At 45.5% G+C, this 19,290-nt stretch overlaps 1 protein-coding gene across 3 annotated transcripts in view; it reads right to left on the bottom strand.

Annotated features, from left to right (window-relative positions):
• The window catches only part of FRMPD1 (FERM and PDZ domain containing 1), a 185,186-nt gene that overhangs the window by 42,085 nt on the left and 123,811 nt on the right, over nt 1-19,290 (bottom strand). For all 3 annotated transcript variants that reach the window (XR_014473468.1, XM_083183482.1, XM_083183495.1), the window contains exons 3-5: nt 13,820-13,977; nt 4,574-4,676; nt 1,748-1,793 (exon numbers count right to left, since the gene is read on the bottom strand). Coding sequence is in view for 2 of the 3 variants with exons in the window: in XM_083183482.1 (XP_083039608.1) it covers nt 1,748-1,793; nt 4,574-4,676; nt 13,820-13,977 (307 nt within the window). In the remaining variant the exon portion in view is untranslated. The remainder of the gene's footprint in view (nt 1-1,747; nt 1,794-4,573; nt 4,677-13,819; nt 13,978-19,290) is intronic.

Here is a 19,290-nt window from a genome sequence, read left to right as displayed (position 1 = left end):
CTGCTGTTGCTCCCGTCCGGTGTATCTTAAAGTCCCAGTACCGCAGTGACCTTCCAGCGTGCTGCAGCAGACCCACCTCTCTCCTGTTGGGATTGCCGTTCTGTGCTTCTCAATTATCTTCAAAGTTCCTCAGAGACTCTCAGCAAATACTCAGGTATTCCAAAGTCCACAGTATGCTAAAGTCTGCATGTCTTCTAAAGTGTTGACAGTGTACCAAAGTATCTACAGTGTCTTCTAAAGTACTAAAGTGTCTACAGTGTCTTCTAAAGTGTCGACAGTGTACCAAAGTATCTACAGTGTCTTCTAAAGTACTAAAGTGTCTACAGTGTCTTCTAAAGTGTCGACAGTGTACCAAAGTATCTACAGTGTCTTCTAAAGTACTAAAGTGTCTACAGTGTCTTCTAAAGTGTCGACAGTGTACCAAAGTGTCTTCTAAAGTGTCGACAGTGTGTCTATAGTGTCTTCTAAGTACTAAATTGTCTACAGTGTCGTCTAAATACTAAGGTGTCTTAAGTGTTGTCTAAGTACTAAAGTATCTACAGTGTCTTCAAAGTATTAAAGTGTCTTCAGTGTGGTCAAGTGCTAGAATCTTCCACAGTCGTGTCTTCACAGCCTTCACAGTATCTCGTCTTCACAGTATTCCACAGTACCAAGTCTTCGCAGTATTCAGTATTCAGTCTTCACAGTATTCCACAGTATTCCACAGTACCAAGTCTTCACAGTATCCAGTCTTCACAGTATTCCACAGTCCTAAGTCTTCGCAGTATTCAGTCTTCACAGTATTCCACAGTACCAAGTCTTCACAGTATTCAGTATTCTCAGTGTTCCACAGTATCAAGTCTTTACAGTATTAAATCTTCACAGTGCCAAATCTTCACAGTACCACGTCTTCCAGTTACCATAGTTATCTACAAGGTCTTTTATCGTTTACTACAAACTTTTACAATGGTCTCCAAACTCCTTCATCATTTTCAATCTCATAATCGTTGTGTATGCAAGTTTCTCATCATAGTCTCGTCATCATACAAACTGTTACCGTTGTTACTGTTATCATTCATTCATCTCATTACTTGCTGTGTGCTATTATTTGTATTGATTGTATGCTAAGACCTTTTCATTAAACTCTTCAATCATATCCAAGTTCTCCTTGTTCATCCTCTATCCTGGTATATGAGAAGGCAGTACATTCGACCACCAACCCTCCGTCATCCAATCCCTGTCTCCTCTAAGGGTACTCCCCATTTGCCAGTCCCTACAAAACCCCAGAGTGTGACAGTGTGCAGCTAAGTGAAGACATTTTCTTGTAGTAATGCCTTCCTGATATTGACACCCAGAGCTACTGCCACCTGAAAATGGTGTAGCCCATTGTAGCCTATGAGTTACTCACCGCTTAGCTGGTTGGGCAGAGGGTTCCGCCTCGAGCAACAGCAGAAACCAACAACAGAACCACCAAGAAAATGGTGCGGTGGCCATGCGCAGTAGGAAAATTGGTAGGAAAATGGCCTCCGCAACATTTTTCTGTAAACCTGCACATGTGCACTAGACTCAGGGACAGTGCTAGGGTCTCCATGTTACACTGGTGCCTAGAGTCTTTTGCTCTGCCAGCTAGAGAAGAGGGGGTTCAGAAAGAGACTGCACATGGGCCTCCTCTTCTCTTAATGAGACCCTGTGTTGGTATAATCACGTTCATATACAAAATCAATGTATTAAACAACAAATGCAGATATTATGTAGATTTTATATTTACCGAAGTACTCCGAAGTATTGTTACAATTAAGGTGTCCCCTGAATCCCTGTAATAAAAACATACATATACACATACATTTAACATGAGGTGAGTTAAAAGCAATTACATTTTTCTTCTCTACTCTAAACTATGGAAATTTTGGGCCAAATGTAAATGGCAAAATTTACCTGGTTTTTCAGTGTAAAACCACTCCCACTTTCTGATTCTCACATTACATTTGGCCCATAATGTTATTATGAAAATTCTTCTAATCTACTATATTAAATATATCATAATTTATTATCCATAAGTTTTTTTTTATATTGAAATGTGAATATAATGACAATTCTGTAATTAGTTACTAATTATAACATTCCACATTATAGGATGAGTCTCTTAAGGTGCTCATCCACTAGTACGATATGGCCGTTTTTCACACAATTTCAAACCATCAGGTCGATTAATTTTTTGAAATGAGCCGTATCATATGTAATTTACCTCTGATTTCGATCCGCCGTGCGGTCCTATGTGCAACGGATCGGAGACGGACATCGTCTTGGCTGCCACAAGGATTTTTCTTATCCCGCAGCCATGACTGCATACAATAAATAGGCCCTTATTCAGATCTGATCGCAGTACAAATTTTTTGGAAAATGGGCAAAACCATGTGCACTGCAGGTGGGGCAGATGTAACATGTGCAGAGAGAGTTAAATTTGGGTGGGGTGTGTTGAAACTGAAATCTAAATTGCAGTGTAAAAATAATGCAGCCAGCATTTACCCTGCACAGAAACAATAACTCACACAAATTTTAAGGCCCCCATACACTATGCGATATGGGAACGATTTCACCCGATTCGGATGAATCGGGCAGTGAATTCGGCCCAAATCGCACTTGTAGACATCCCCTCCGATCCGATGCGCGGTCCCGTGCGCATCGGATCGGGGTCGGGAGGTCGGACGGGCTGCACATAAGATTTGCCAAATCTTATGTGCAGCCCAGCCAGGGAGCCGTGCAGGGGGACAGCAGCGGGCGGGGGATGCCGGCTATAGAGAGCCAAGCAGGGGGAGGCTGCATATGGCGCCGGGCTGGAGGAAGCTGTGTTGCGGTGGGGTGACAGCGGGAGGCGAGCAGGGAGAACTTGATGACATGACGCTGGCTGCCGGGCAGCACCACAGCGGCGGGAGCCGGGAGAAACAGATAACTTTAAAAAAAATAACGCCCATAGAGATGACCAGCAGCCAGCGTCATGTCATCAAGTTCTCAACTTCTCCCTGCTCGCCTCCCGCTGTCTTCCCACCGCAACACAGCTTCCTCCTGCCCGGGTCCCTATGTAGCCTCTCCCTGCTCGGCTCTCAATTAGCCGGCATCCTGCTGCCGTCCCTTGCACGGCTCCCTCCTCCTGCAGCTCCCCGGGGACTGCATATGATAAATCCATGCGATTTATCATATGCAAACCTTGGCACATCAAGTGCCTAATCGTGCTTCCCCCTCCCGAGGAGCTGCAGGGGAAATCAGGTCCGACTTGTCCCGAGGACAAGTCGGACTAATGTATGGGGGCCTTTACTCTCTGTGCACATGTTACATCTGTCCCCCCTCAGTGCACATGGTTTTGCCCATTTTCCAAACAAATTTGTACTGCAATCAGATCTGAATAAAAGCCATAGTGTGCAAAAGGACCATCTATGATGTATCGTATGTGGTCCTAGCTGTCGGTGGGTTGCCGGGGTATCGCATGCGAAGTTGCATGCGATACTTCAGCTTAGTGTATGGTGGCCTTATCCTCGAATTTGCCTAACATGAGACCTCAATGTTTTCTGGATTGGATGCCTGATGGATTAGGGGCCTATTTACTTTTAATTTAGTGCCAGATCAGAGACTGTATTTTATCAGAAGATGTCCCAGACTGAATGCTGGTCTAATTTTATTTTAATACTAGAGCAAAACATTGTTAAAAAAAGAGTTCTAGTTCTGGCAACCCCAAATTCTAACCATAAGCAATTACAGATTTCATGTTTACCATATTTAATGGGCTTTCTTTTTTCAGATAAGTGAATCCCATATTTCCAATGTTTATCAACATTTGCAAGTGACTATAGAGCTGTGATCCTTTTGATCGATTTTTTTAACTTAGATTTTTCGGTACTTGTTTCCTAGCACGGCCACACCGATTTCCATCGGAGTGGTCGTGTCGGAAAAATCGCGTCAGTCGGGGCCATATACAATATACAATGTGAAATGGGTCATATTGGCCCATTTCACATTGTTTCCTATGTGAGATGGACTTAATCAAGTCCATCTCATCCTGTGCCATTATAATGGCACAAGACCGACGCGATGCTCACGATTTTAATGTTAAAAATTATTTTAACATTGAGGCCTATGGGGAAATCAGGGGCATCGCGTCGGTCGCGTCGGGGCCAATGTTAATGGTCCCGACCGACGCGATGCCCGCGATTTTTCCTTTGCCGGCAAAATGGACCTGATTTCAAAGGAAATCGGGTCCATCGTGGGCATCGTGTACCTTAACTTAAAGGTACACAATGCCCAAGATTGTGGCCGTGCTAGGAAACAAGTACCGAAAGTTGTTAATGCCATATACCGTATGAATGATGGAAGATTGTTAACATTACACATGTAAATGCACCATGTCAACAAATGCCTACATTATACCGCAACACAATTTCTATATTCACAAACAACTTACTAACAGGAAGTGGAAGAGCTACTGTAATTGTGGTCTTTTCTTGTGCTTGTGTCATGCATAATCCAACACAGATAATGTAATACTAAAAGCTTGCTTTTCTGCACTTAGTGATGGGCAGTGGCATCATGCAGGATACATTACCTGATCATGTCTGCTGCTTTCTGAACATGGATGTTTTCCACATTTTCATTGTTTATCGCAAAGATCTGATCATATGGTAAAAGCTTCCCATCAGCTGGACCGCCTGCAAGAAATAACAGACAATGTATTGACCATGAAGACTTCAAAGGATATTGTCAATGGCAAATCAATAGAATATGATACAGTATTCAGATTATTTTGGAAACAGCCAATTAACTGATGTTTTTGAGTATTTGTAAATCTGTATTGTCTCTGGATCCAAAATGAGCTAAGACAATGTTTACTTTGTAGTGATGAGTATATAATTAGTGTTGTTCATGTACAAATGCATATTGTATTTTGGAAAATGCCACCTAGGCAGGAGGGAAAAAAGGGATGGTAGCTGGGGCTGCAAGTGGTGGAGACTGTAACTTAGAGTCATCCCCCCAAACCCAGGATAATAAAACACATGGCTGACAGGGACAATAAGGGTGGCCAATCCCGGGATGGGCGGGATCCTGGGATCTGGCCACCAAAATACCGGAAGTTTCCAATCACGGGATTTCGGGATCAGACTGCATGCGCAGTCTAATACCGGGCTAATACCGAACACTCGCTCAGATGCTGCCCGGCATGCAGCTCTGCGCAGCATGACGGTCACGCAACAGTCGATCCGACGACCTACCCACAGACTTGCTCCCCGGCACTGCTCCAGCTGCCCACCCTCCCACCTACCAAACGCAGCGACACCTCCGCAACGCTCCCTGGCCGGCACCGCCAGCCTCACAAAACTGCCCGGCAGCACTGCTCCTTGCTTCACGTAAATATGCGGGGAGGTCGAGACACTTTTGTTAATTTTTTTAATTAGGAAAGCCAATCCCGGGATCCCATGAATCCAGGGATTGAGCATTTTTAAATCCTGATTTCTGGGATGAAAAAATGGCCAAGTATTGGCTTCCCTTGGGACAATGGATTTATGGCCTCCATTATATAAGGATATAAAGCAATTTTAGGTATAGTATCTGAGCTCCAGTCTCTCATGTAAATAATCCAACACAGTATAAGAATATGTGCAATCCTAATAAACTGCGAGGCCTAAAGCCAAATTAGAGACAAATCTGCCTTCCCACTTCAGTAAAGTAAATGAATGTAATACGGACCACATGTAGTATAGACAAAAAACCTTGAGGAAAAAAATAATTATATATATATATATATATATATATATATATATATATATATATATATATATATATATATAAAATAATTAAAGTAAAGTATAAAACATACCCTCCAACTGTACCGTTTTTGTCGGTACAGTACAGGTTTTTAATAGTCTGTAACGGCAAAAAAAAAAAAATGTACCGATTTACAGATTTTTTGATTTCCAGGCGGCTCCTCCATCTCCCTTGTCGGCGATTGGCCCCAGCGGGTAGAAGACAATGTAATCCGGCTGGTCACTAGTCTTCTGCACCTGTTCCCAGTTGTTATGATAACTGGGTGTCCTCGCCAACCCTGACTCCGTTGTCACCGAATGAGATTGGCGGGCGCGTGCTGAGCTAGGCTTCGCCTATAATAGCCGCGTTCGACAGAGCCCGTTAGTCAGGCTCCGCCCCCGATGCCACCAGGTCTTAAGGGTTGACAACGCCGCCACCAATGTCAAGGATGAACAAGGGGATAACTAACTAACCCAAGAAGGGCGAGGTCACCCTAGTTTCGTGGACAACAGGGTGGACGTAACAATACGCAAAGATGTAACACGATAATATTCCAAACAGGTGTAACAATACACAGAGGTGTTTCATCAATATCAAAATACGAGTAAGGGCTGTCTGGGGGTAGACCCCACTTATCTGTGCACCGAGGAGGCAACAGGCAGCGGGAACCAGGATACGGATAAAGGACAACACACGGACACCAGGAGTACAGGAGACAGAACGGAGGACACGGCTGGGAATCAACGACAAGATGCAGGATGACTGGGCACAGGAACCAGGAGTAGCAGGTAGGTGGGAACCAGGAACACTTGAGACCCTGAGGTGCAAAAGCTATAACCGGCGCCTGTCCTGGGCAGACGCCGGCTCTTTATTCAAAATCCCCGCCGATGCTGACGTGCGCTGCACTGCCGGGCGCATGACGTCAGCGCGCCGGCACGCCGACGGAGACGCTCGGGGACGTTGCCCAGCAACGCCCCGATGCCTGCTGACGATGCCGTGGGGACGGAAGCTAGGGGCGTTGCTACGCGACGCACCCGACGTCTCCCCCGGCACTCGTCTACACTGTCTGTCCCGGCGGGTCCGGGACAGCAGTGTAACAGTACCCCCCCCTTGAGGAGGGGTCACCGAACCCTTAGAACCCGGTTTCCAGGGAAATTTTTTAAAAAACTCCGCTCTAAGCCTGGGCGCATGCAAAAACTTTTCTGGGACCCAAGATCTTTCCTCATCTCCAAACCCCTTCCAATGGACAAGAAACTTGAGCTGACCCCTGACTACCTTGGAATCCAAGATATGTTCCACCACATACTCCTTATGCCCCCTAACCAAGACAGGTCTTTGAGTACGTGTAGAGCTGGATGGAAGGGTTCCGACGACAGGTTTGAGCAGGGAACAATGAAAGACATTATTGATGCGCAGAGACCTGGGAAGCTGAAGTCTGAATGCCACCGGGTTGATTTGTCCGATAATCGGAAATGGACCGATAAACCTGGGACCCAGCTTGGGGCATTGCTGTCGAAGTCTAATATGGCGTGTGGATAACCATACTCTCTGACCCACTTTAAAGAGACACGGTCTTCTATGCCTATCAAAGAAAATCTTAGACCGGGCTGAGGATTGTCTAAGGGCTATGTGTACATTCTTCCAGGCTTTCCTAAAAAACGAGACAGTGGACGAGGATCTTGACGGATCAACCGGGAGCATGAACGAACTACATTTGGGGTGAAAACATGAGTTGCAGAAAAAAGGAGAGCTCTTAATAGCTGTATGATAAGAGTTATTATATGCAAACTCCGCTAATGGAATAAGCTCAGCCCAATTGTCCTGGCACTTTGAAACGAAACAGCGGAGGTATTGTTCCAAAGCCTGGTTGACCCTCTCGGTCTGTCCATTCGACTGCGGGTGGTAACCAGAGGAGAGACTGACCTGAATCCCTAAGGCTGAACAAAACTGTTTCCAAAACCTGGCCACGAACTGGGAACCTCTATCCGAGACAATATCAACCGGGAGTCCGTGAAGCCTAAAAATGTTGGTGATGAATAAATTTGCTAGGAGTTTAGCTGTAGGGAGCCCATGTAATGGAGTAAAGTGAGCCATTTTGGAAAATCTATCCACAGTAACCCAGATGGTGGTGAACTTGCTAGACGGAGGAAGGTCAACGATAAAGTCCATAGAAATATGGGACCATGGTTTTTCAGGAATGGACAAGGGAAACAGCGGCCCAATCGGAGACTGTCGAGAAGATTTGTGTCGCGCACAGACCAGACATGAGGCCACAAATCTGTCGACATCTTGCCTCATAGAGGGCCACCAAACAGTCCTGGCTAACTGTTCAAAAGTTTTGGCAATACCTGGATGCCCGGAGCTTTTTGCCGAGTGAAAATCCCTGAGAACCGCCTCTCGTAATTTCTGGGGAATAAATAAACGGTCCCGTGGGGTCTGTTGAGGAGCCGACGCTTGGGCAGCAATCACTAAGGTGGCTAAATCTTGGGTCAGGCCCGCCATGATGACCGAGCAAGGGACGATGGGGGATGCTTTCTTTAATTTTTCAAAAGAATCCATCGCCAGTTGAGACCATTGTCCTGGGTCAGCCCCTTTCCGAGTCAAGTCCACTATGGGGGCCACGATGTCCGAGAAGGAGCGGATAAATTTGCGATAGTAATTAGAAAAACCAAGAAATCGCTGAATGGCCTTGAGCGTGGTTGGGCGAGCCCAGGATTGAATGGCCTGAACCTTAGATGGATCCATGGAGAAACCTTGAGGGGAAATAATATACCCTAAGAAAGTCACTTGTGACACTTCAAATTCACATTTTTCCAACTTGGCATATAAATGATTCTCCCGTAGCTTCTGCAGCACCAGGCGGACGTGCTGCCGATGCTCGGGAAGAGACTTGGAAAAAATGAGAATGTCGTCCAAGTAAACTACAGCAAAACCCCCTAAAAAAGGCCGAAGGACCTCATTAATAAAGTCTTGGAAGACTGCCGGGGCGTTAGCTAGACCAAAAGGCATCACACGATACTCAAAATGCCCCGAGTGGGTATTAAACGCGGTCTTCCACTCATCTCCACTTTTAATTCTGATTAAGTTGTAGGCCCCCCTGAGGTCTATTTTGGAAAAAATCACTGCCTCCCGAATCTGGTCAAATAATACGGAGATGAGGGGTAATGGGTAGGAATTTTTGACCGTAATTTTGTTAAGGGCTCTGTAATCAATACAGGGCCGTAAAGACCCATCTTTCTTCTCTACAAAGAAAAACCCCGCCCCTACCGGTGATTTTGAGGGCCGAATAAACCCCTTTTCCAGACTTTCTTTAATGTAGAGGTCCACGGCTTGGGACTCAGGTGCGGATAACGCATATAAACGACCCTTAGGAAGTCTGGCATTAGACACTAAATCAATGGCACAATCAAAGGGGCGATGAGGAGGCAAGGTGTTGGCTTCTTTTTTAGAAAAAACATCCGCAAAATCTCGGTACTGAGGAGGGAGAGCTTGAAGATCAGGGTGCATCACACGGAGAGGGAGAGTGAGACAAACATCCGAACAGGACCTTCCCCACCGAGTGATCTCACCAGTTTCCCAATTAAATTCAGGGTTGTGTTTTTTCAACCAAGGCAGCCCCAGGACAATAGGAGTGAGAGGACAGTGAAATATAAGAAAGGTGATATCTTCGGAGTGAAGAGCCCCCACCGACAGACGAAGGGAGGGAGTCCTAAAAGATATACCGCCTTTGGACAGTGGACGGCCATCCAACCCACATACAGAGACGCGATTGGCCAAGGGTATGGGTATGAGGCCCAATCGGTGCACCAGTCCTTCATCAATGAAGTTACCGGCCGCCCCACAATCCACAAAGGCAGATCCGTTCCAAGAACGGTCGGTCACAGAGACTGATACCTGAATCAATACAGAATCTGAGGGAGAAATGCTTGACAGGCCCAAGTGAACCCCCCAAGTATCACTTAGGCCCTGTCTTTTCCCGCCTTCAGCGGACAAGCAACAGCAAGGTGACCGGGACCCCCACAATACAAACAGAGGCCCTTGAGACGTCGGCGGTTCTTTTCGGAGGAAGATAGTCGAGTGGCCCCCAATTGCATAGGCTCGTCTCCGGGTACCTCGGTAGACTCGTCTGCAGATGAGGAAGGCAGCACTCCAGACCGTCTCTCTCTCTGCCGCTCCCGAAATCTCCTATCCACCTTAATGGCTAACTGCATGATCCCATCTATGTCTTTGGGAGTGGGGTAATGCACTAATGCATCCTTAAGGGATTCGGATAGACCAATCCGAAACTGGCTACGAAGCGCTGGGTCGTTCCAGCCAGAATCAATAGCCCAACGTCTGAACTGAGTACAGTATGCCTCAGCTGTGTCCTGCCCTTGACGCAAGGCCCTAAGATTTGACTCAGCCGAGGCCGTCCGGTCCGGGTCATCATACAATAATCCCATAGCTGAGAAAAATGCATCCACTGAAGAGAGAGCCTCAGCACCATCAGGAAGGCCAAAGGCCCAAGACTGAGGATCTCCCTGCAGGAGTGATATAACCATACCTACCCGTTGAGCTTCAGAACCGGATGACACTGGGCGTAATTTGAAATAAAGCCTGCATGACTGTTTAAAATTAAAGAACTGGGACCGGTCACCTGAAAAACGGTCAGGGAGATTTAACTTAGGCTCCAGACCCCTACCGGAGGAGGAGCTAGACTGTGACCGTTGCTCGTGTGAGTTTACCCGTAGGGTGAGCTCTTGCAATTTCTGCGTCAGCGTGTGCATCTGTCCTGCAAGGGAGTGGGCAGCAGCCTGTTGTGTCGGATCCATGATTGGGGCTCACAACGACTACCGAACCTCTGAGCTGTAGGGGCAGCGAACAGTCCCAGAGTATAGTTTGGCCGGTTATAATGTTATGATAACTGGGTGTCCTCGCCAACCCTGACTCCGTTGTCACCGAATGAGATTGGCGGGCGCGTGCTGAGCTAGGCTTCGCCTATAATAGCCGCGTTCGACAGAGCCCGTTAGTCAGGCTCCGCCCCCGATGCCACCAGGTCTTAAGGGTTGACAACGCCGCCACCAATGTCAAGGATGAACAAGGGGATAACTAACTAACCCAAGAAGGGCGAGGTCACCCTAGTTTCGTGGACAACAGGGTGGACGTAACAATACGCAAAGATGTAACACAATAATATTCCAAACAGGTGTAACAATACACAGAGGTGTTTCATCAATATCAAAATACGAGTAAGGGCTGTCTGGGGGTAGACCCCACTTATCTGTGCACCGAGGAGGCAACAGGCAGCGGGAACCAGGATACGGATAAAGGACAACACACGGACACCAGGAGTACAGGAGACAGAACGGAGGACACGGCTGGGAATCAACGACAGGATGCAGGATGACTGGGCACAGGAACCAGGAGTAGCAGGTAGGTGGGAACCAGGAACACTTGAGACCCTGAGGTGCAAAAGCTATAACCGGCGCCTGTCCTGGGCAGACGCCGGCTCTTTATTCAAAATCCCCGCCGATGCTGACGTGCGCTGCACTGCCGGGCGCATGACGTCAGCGCGCCGGCACGCCGACGGAGACGCTTGGGGACGTTGCCCAGCAACGCCCCGATGCCTGCTGACGATGCCGTGGGGACGGAAGCTAGGGGCGTTGCTACGCGACGCACCCGACGTCTCCCCCGGCACTCGTCTACACTGTCTGTCCCGGCGGGTCCGGGACAGCAGTGTAACACCAGTGGTGCATAGCGGGTCCCGGGTAGTGTGCATCTTGTCATGACGTCACACGGCTCCGGTGTGGACCCTCCCGCACTCAGGGGCTGTGTGAGTTTAAGCCTCTTTGAGTGCCCGCTGAAATTCAAGATGCCGTGGAGCAGGAGCATCTGTGGCGGGACTCGTGAGAGGGAAGCGTGGCTCAGCAGATATAAAACTATAGGATTATCATTTGCTAAAGGTACATTTGACTTTCTAAATTCTAACTAAACACCCTTGTCAGTTTCTGATGCAGCAACCCCAATACAAAAACATTGCAGTTTAGTAATGTTGCATAGATGCCAGAATCCCACTCATTTCTACCTGTCATTTCCAACGGGACCCCTAATGGGGGTGAGCTCAGCTATGCAATTTGTATTTATTTTTAGTGCATCAGTCCCCTTACAGAATGTAGCTCAGTTGCCTGCTGGTGGTGGAATTTAACACTTGTTTTATCCCTGTTAACATTTTCCCAGTAACCAATATATCTATATATGTAAAAAATGCCCAGTACACAGCCGGATGTGACCATGCCCCCTTACAAGTGGCCACACCCATGTTAGCCTTGGCCACGCCCCCTATCCGAATGTGAACCGTTTTCTACCCTTCAGATGTTAGAGGGTATGTAAAAATTTTAAAACCGGTTATACATAGAAAAAGTATGAGGCAAAAGAATCACGGAAACGGCTTTGGTAATAGAGAGGCACACTGGAATAACATTCATTAGTCCGGCCAATATTCTACATTGTTAAAATAGAAAGTCTCAGAAGCAGCATTGTCCCAGCATGCACAGTAATGGGCAGGAGAGGATCCCACACATACATTGGGCAATTTGCAGAATGTTAGTGCATCCAGTAGTAGTGATATTAGAATTTTTGGAGGAGCTGTAGTCAGAACAAGACATCCAGTAGTAAGGCAGCAAAAGGAGTCAGCTTCAGGCACAGACAGATCCATAACATATCCAGTCACAGATGTTGTAAGAAAAAGACAGTCAGATTATGTATTGAATTACTGCACATCGCTATCACAGCACTGTCCATATGTACAACATGGAGAAGTAATATCCCCCAGCATAGTATCAAATATATGAAGTAGCAATGGCGCGGAGGATTTGTTCTAGAGAACTCTCCATGGTCCAGAAGAAATGACCCGCTGTTTAGAACGCACAAGAAATCAAAAATCACCACCCACAATTTAGAAAGCAACAAGATGGCAGCAGCTAGCACGTTGCCAAAGCTCACCCCGACCACAGAGCAGGGGTGTTCAATCGCCGGGGATCAGATCTCGCAAATAGTGCAGCCAACTGCCGGGAAAGGCCACCGAGGAGAAGCTACAGCACACAGACTATCGGAGTGGGAGAACAGCTTCAGCCGTGCACAGCACAGAGAGACAGCCACTGGGTGCAGGGAGACCACACCACAGGACTAGGCCCTAGCAAACTTTGGGTGGTAAGTAGAAGGCAACAGATTAGGAGTCCAGTAAAGTGGCTCAGAAGGGGCCAGAGGGCAGGCTATCTCCACAGCAGTGGTAGAGCAGAGATCTCCTCCAAAAATCAGGAATTCAAGTGCTGCCTACACCAAGCTGCTTCAGGTCATGCCCCACTTCTATAAATTTTGTTGGTGGAGAGTGCAAGTGGTAAATGCAATAAGAACGTGTGATATTGCTATGATACATCAAGCACTGAGTTCTTAGTGAGCTGATAGGCAGCATCCATATAAATATTGGAGGATGTCACAGAGTGCTTACCCCCACATGCGGTTAAAACAGTGAAAGCTCAATTAGAATGTTTGGCACAATCTTATTTCTTAAGCTTTTTATAAAGCACTAAGCAACTGTCATACATGAAAGTTACAAGAATATTTACTATGCTGAAGCAGATGGCGATTATTTATATACCACATTTTCAATGCTACTTCTCCTTTAAACTTGGCAAATGAATAACTGTATAGTGCAGTGGTTCCCAAACTGTGTGCCGTGGCGTGCCTCGGAACACTTGCAGGGTAGCCATGTCTTGGTGGTCCAGGACCAATTAAAAATTATATATGGTCAATGTACAGTAATAGGCAACCCCAGTGCAGGTTGTTTCCATTCATAAAATATGTGGACAAACAGAAGCAAATCCTGTCACTCACCACACAACTGACTATAAGGATGACATAAACACAATTTACTTAATTTAATATATTTTTCTAAATTACTCCATAACATTTATTTGGCCTAGGGGGTGCCACGACACAAATTCTGATACTATAGGGAGCCTTGATTCAAAAAAGTTTGGGAACCACTGGTATAGTGTATATGTATTCTTACCTGCAGTAACAGCTGTGACAGTAAGAGGGAGGTTGCGAGATATGTCAAAGCCATAGCTGTGAATGTGAGGGTCCTTCTTTATCTCTAACGTGATCTTCAGTGAACACCCATATTGATTCGAACCAACAGAAGGACTCTCCTCAGTTGAGATTCTCCCACTGTGCAGTACAAGAATGGAGTAAAACTATAGGAAATGTATAATAATAATAATAATGACAACAACAAGCATATTAACTTTGTTTACGTAGACATTGCCCATTTTATAGAGGGGTTTAGGGACACTAGGTGCCCCAGGAGGGCGCCTAGAAAGGAGTGGGATTGCTCTAGCTGCAGTTTCGGGAATTTGGGTGTCAAGGCCAAATAATATAAAAGTACAGAAAAAAAGAGGGTGAAACCGCGCTGTCTAAAAACATGCAACAGGTTTAAAAAGGTATATAGACAATTTTAATAAAAGAATATATATTATAAAAAAGTATCAAGTAAATTCATTAAATCGTTCCGTTATGGAAATGTGGGTACCAGAAAATTAAAAAATAAAGCATGAATAGTCACCCAAAGTTCAGGATGGTGTCCTGTGTCCGTTCCTATAGTGCTTCCTTAATGGAAAGTCACAATATTTGGAGGACGATTTCAAAGGACTTGTTTAGGAGAGATTGCAGTCTCCAACCCAGGGAGCGCCAGTTGGTTAGGGGCTCTACCTGGTTGACTTGATATTTGTATGTCCTGATGGTCACGGCTGCTGGGGTATTTCAGGAAGCTGGTCCGGTCACAAGAGATGGGGACAATATTGGAGTCGAGAAGATGGGTGTCTTGGCTCTGTTTTCCCAACTCGTTTCGCTTTACAGCTTTTTCACCTTGTCCCCATCTCTTGTGACCGGATCAGCTTATTCTTTTATTAAAATTGTAATTGTATATGTCAAATTTTTACTCGAATGTCGACACATTCAACATGGACATTAAAAAATACACTGCGTGCCCTTGAATGGCTTGCTGTGCTCGCCATGCTTCAGGCACGGTGCCTCACTACGCTTATCACACTATTTTATTCTCCCACCACACCCTAGTGGATGGTAAGTCATGAAATACTGACTGTCGGCACATGTCGGATCCCCAAAAAAAGTGAAAAAACCCATGTTGACCTTTTGACTGTCGACCTAACGCTTGTGTCAACCTAATGACCCTGTCGACCTAACCCCATGTCGACCTTCAGTCATGTTGACCTAGTGGTGTCAACCTAATGCTTCTAGACCTAGTGATCGTATCCCAATTAAACCCAGCTTGAAAACAAGTCCTGATTAAGAGTTCTGGTTGCCCTAAGCTATTACACGTGTATCACCACCAGGTCCTTTTAGGTTCATAGAGCACCAGGGAAACCCACATTTCTAATAAAAATTAAATAATTGCATTTAAAATGTCTTTTTAAATGAATATTAATGTTTAACGTTATAAAAATTCTAATAAAACTGAATTCATATACTGATGTGCTGCATTACTGAAGATGCCAAATTAAAAGTGATTGAACATTTTTTTTATTGATCCACTTGCTAATTTTTAAATTTTTTGAGACCTCCCTCCAGTCAGAGGCCCAGGGAAATTCATTCCTGTGTCCTTCTACAAGCCATACAAGCCACTACTATGGACATTGGGACAGTACATGTAGCCAATTCTGGCTTAGTATATAATGGTTACCTAATGCACTTGTATATACAGGGGCCAGTGCCACATTACTGTTTACATGGACTTGAAGCTGATAAAAGGCTTATTCATACTTGCCTAATTTTGAAAACTAGTTTCAGGGTGATTATAGTTGGTAAATTTTGCACAACATTGAGAGGGTGTGTCATACTCCACCCAAAGTACATGTCTACTTCCATATATGGAGAGATTTGTGCAACAAGATGGTGAACGTGGCACCTTGAAGCGTGGATGTGTTTTGCTACATCTGAGAGGAATGTTTTGAAATTACTTAAAACCTAATGTAGATGAGTCCCAAAATAGTTAGTAAGAGCTACAGCTAGAGTGCCTGTGATCCTTGGCCGGGGATCGGCAGCATGCCTGCGCTGGCAATTGCCGGCACAGAGGCGCTCCATCTGACTGGGACGCAAATGCGTATCACACACACGCGCGTCCCAGTTTCAGGACGGCGCCGTGGCGGCATCCTGCCCATCTCCTCTTCAGGGAGACAAGCAGGGATAGGGGGGACTATGTAGCGGCGAGGGGCACCGGGGGAGGCGGCGGAGCCAGCTCCGTAGCTACAGGGCACGTGAGCGTCTTGTGCGCGCATGCCCCTGGCGAGGGCCGGCCGCTGATGGGGGCTGGCGATAGAATCGCCAGCCCCTGCAAAGATGGAGCCTGCTCCATCTGTACTATACTTGGTAAAGTGCTGGGAATTGGTGCAGATGATTCAATGTAAATGTATCTGTAATTTCTTTTTTCCCTAAAAAATGTAACACTGTAATGTGAGCTAGGAAAAATGAAGGAGATTGCTACACTAATAAGGGAGAGAGGGAGATTGCTGTTATTTCAGGGAGTCTCTTGCAGAATGCAGGAGGGTAGGCAGCTATGGGCTTATTGTGCGCTGAGACATGGGATGTGATCAGTTTTGTGAGTGGGTGTGTGGTCTACATCATGTATATATAGTATTTAGAAAACAGCAATTAGCTGAGCTTACTGGTATTTTTAACTGAATACAGAGATTGGGATTCACATCATACAATTTCGCTGACCCAAGAAGTCATTGATGTATGACTCAGTAAGCAAAACAGCAAATACGCAGATGTTGATGTTTAATTGAATTTGACAATACTGAAAGCGCTCATTTTCTTTTTAGATTAAAAGTTCAATAAAAGTTATGTTTTAAATAAATACATATAACATATAGTTATTACTTTACAAAAGAGTGCGCCCAAAAAGGCACATTTGTCTTCTCGTTTGCATCTTGGCAAACAAACCCGGTGTATTCAGTCACAATTACTGAATGTGTTGGGCTCACCACCAATCCAAGACAACGAAAAATATACGTGAAAGTAGTCTTATATATTGGTTTATCTTATGAGCTAACAAAATTTACTTTTTATGAAGTGTCTGTGCGGATCCATACACCTCTACCTATATGGTATTTGTAACTGTACCACTTACGTCATCTACAGGTATAATCGATGCATTAGTGGTATGGTCCCTAAGGGGACCCATCAGAAGCCTTTCCAGCTTCCAGGCTTTGCGGAGTCTCTGCAGGGCCAAAGTGCAATACATATACTGTATGCATTTCTTATAAGTCTACCTCTTTCTATGTAATAGCTGCATGAGACAATCCATATGTGTACTATGAGAGAGAAGCCACCTAATGAAATAATAGAGTATAGTGTGAAAAATGTTTAAGAACAGAATTAAAACAAATATCTGTATTTTAACTAAATAATTACAGCATTTTTTCTGAGAGCTGTCCCCACTATCATCCCTAGAGAATCGTTTTTAAATAGAACTTCTCTCCCAGGGTTTGTTGCTGGCAGTAATACGTTAATAGCAGAGAGATGATCTATAAAAAATAGACCTTTATTTAGTTTCCCACTTATCCTTCCCCTTAATTCCTTACTTTACTGTTCTGTATACACCTCCTAACTTTCCAACCCACAGTACAGAGATGACAGGGCCAGAACAGTAGGGACAGGACAGGGGGTGTGGTATATGGTCCCGACAGTCGTTAGCCCGACGGCGGGATCCAGACTGGCCGGACTCAGACAGCATGGCGAGCGCAACAAAGCCCCTTGCGGGCTCTCTGCGCTCGCCACGCTGCGCTCGCCACGCTGCAGGCACGGTGGCTCACTACGCTGGCCACCTATTCTATTTTCCCTCTATGGGGCGCGTGGACCCCCACAACGGAGAATAGCCGGTGGCCGCCGGGACCCCGAGTGTCTGGGTTTCGACTGTCGGGATCCCGACATCGGGGCAATGACTGTTGGGATCCCGACTGTCGGGAAACTGTCCGGCACCCTGGACAGGACAGTGGGGACCGGACAGAGGTGAAAGGCTCAAGACAGAGGGGACAGAACAGAGGTGAAAGGAAAGACGGGCTGTAGGGACAGGCCATAGGTGAAAGGACAGAGGGAGCAGGGCCAGGACTAAGGTGACATGGCAGTAAAGAGGTAACAATGACTGAACAAGGGTGACAGGACGGAGACAGCAGACCAGGATGCACACACACTCACTATATATATATATATATACAGTATATATCTAGCTACACTTACCTCCCTTGCAAGAGAGGAAATGAACCAGCACTCACGGTTAGGTAATAAAGATGATTGTATTCATAAGTAGTACATTTTCAAGGCATCCAGCGGCTGACCCAACAGCCGTTTCAAATGGCAGCCTGCCAGCTTTCGTCTGGGGTGCCAGTTAAAACGGCTGTTGGGTCAGCCGCTGGATGCCTTGAACATATACTACTTCTGAATACAATCATCTTTATTACCTAACTGTGAATGCTGGTTATTTTCCTCTCTTGCAAGGGAGGTAAGTGTTGCTATTTATCTATTGTTTGGACCCTGCACCGCAACCTATTATAACACCAGGTTTGAGTGACAATTTAGTGGCTAGCACTGTAGTGGAAATGTGTCTTAAACCCAGGTCCAACCCAGTATCGATCCCTGTACAAATTACCGGGTCTGACCCAGGTTGCTAGTGGAGAAGGGGTAATAAGGGGTCTGCATTATATCATCAGTACTTTCACAGAGCTGTACAGTGACTTTTTCGTCTTAGATACATTAAGTAGATACATTTGTGGATGGTTAACAGCTATTTATCCATAAGACAGCAAGTGAAGGGCAAGAAGTTTCTTATACCAATTTTACACCGCACCTTGGACCCGAGACCTTGGACCTAGTTCAAACATAATACACTGTGTACATTTACCATATGCTCTACTCTAGGAGTGTCATATAGTAATCACAGTGTGTAAAGGAGAACCACACAGCTTCTGTTACTAATATAGAAAACATATTTAAAAAGTACAGTATATTGTAGGAAGCTCAGGAATAACTGATTTCAGGGAAATGTTTCCCCATTAATCACTACGCACTTGTGGATAGTGCATACACTTGTGACACTGGACTCATCATCAGCCCTCACATGGTCACACTAGGGCATTACTATACAGATTCTCATGTAACCAATGATCTGGGAGAATTATTTCTAGGAACTATGATGGTTTTTTTTGCCGCAGAACCACAAATAATGCTATTTATCCAGCACAACTAGGCAATAGCAGCCTTTAGGTGTGGTTTTTTTCCATTTGTTTTCTTTAATTTTTTATTAGTTATAATTTTGTGGGCATTAGCTATATTTTAGACAAGCTTCATACCTTTTTTTAACTTACTCATTTATAACTTTAACTTATATATTGATATTTTAAACAGATCAATAATTGGGTACATATATCTCTGTTGCGTAGCGCTCCCCCACCCAAGCTTCTCTTT

The sequence above is a fragment of the Crinia signifera genome, chromosome 1 (genome assembly GCF_055691185.1).
Source record: "Crinia signifera chromosome 1, ASM5569118v1, whole genome shotgun sequence".
NCBI lineage: Eukaryota > Metazoa > Chordata > Amphibia > Anura > Myobatrachidae > Crinia > Crinia signifera.
The sequence above is the reverse complement of the archived record's forward strand: the minus strand, read 5'-3'. Positions and strand labels throughout refer to the sequence as shown.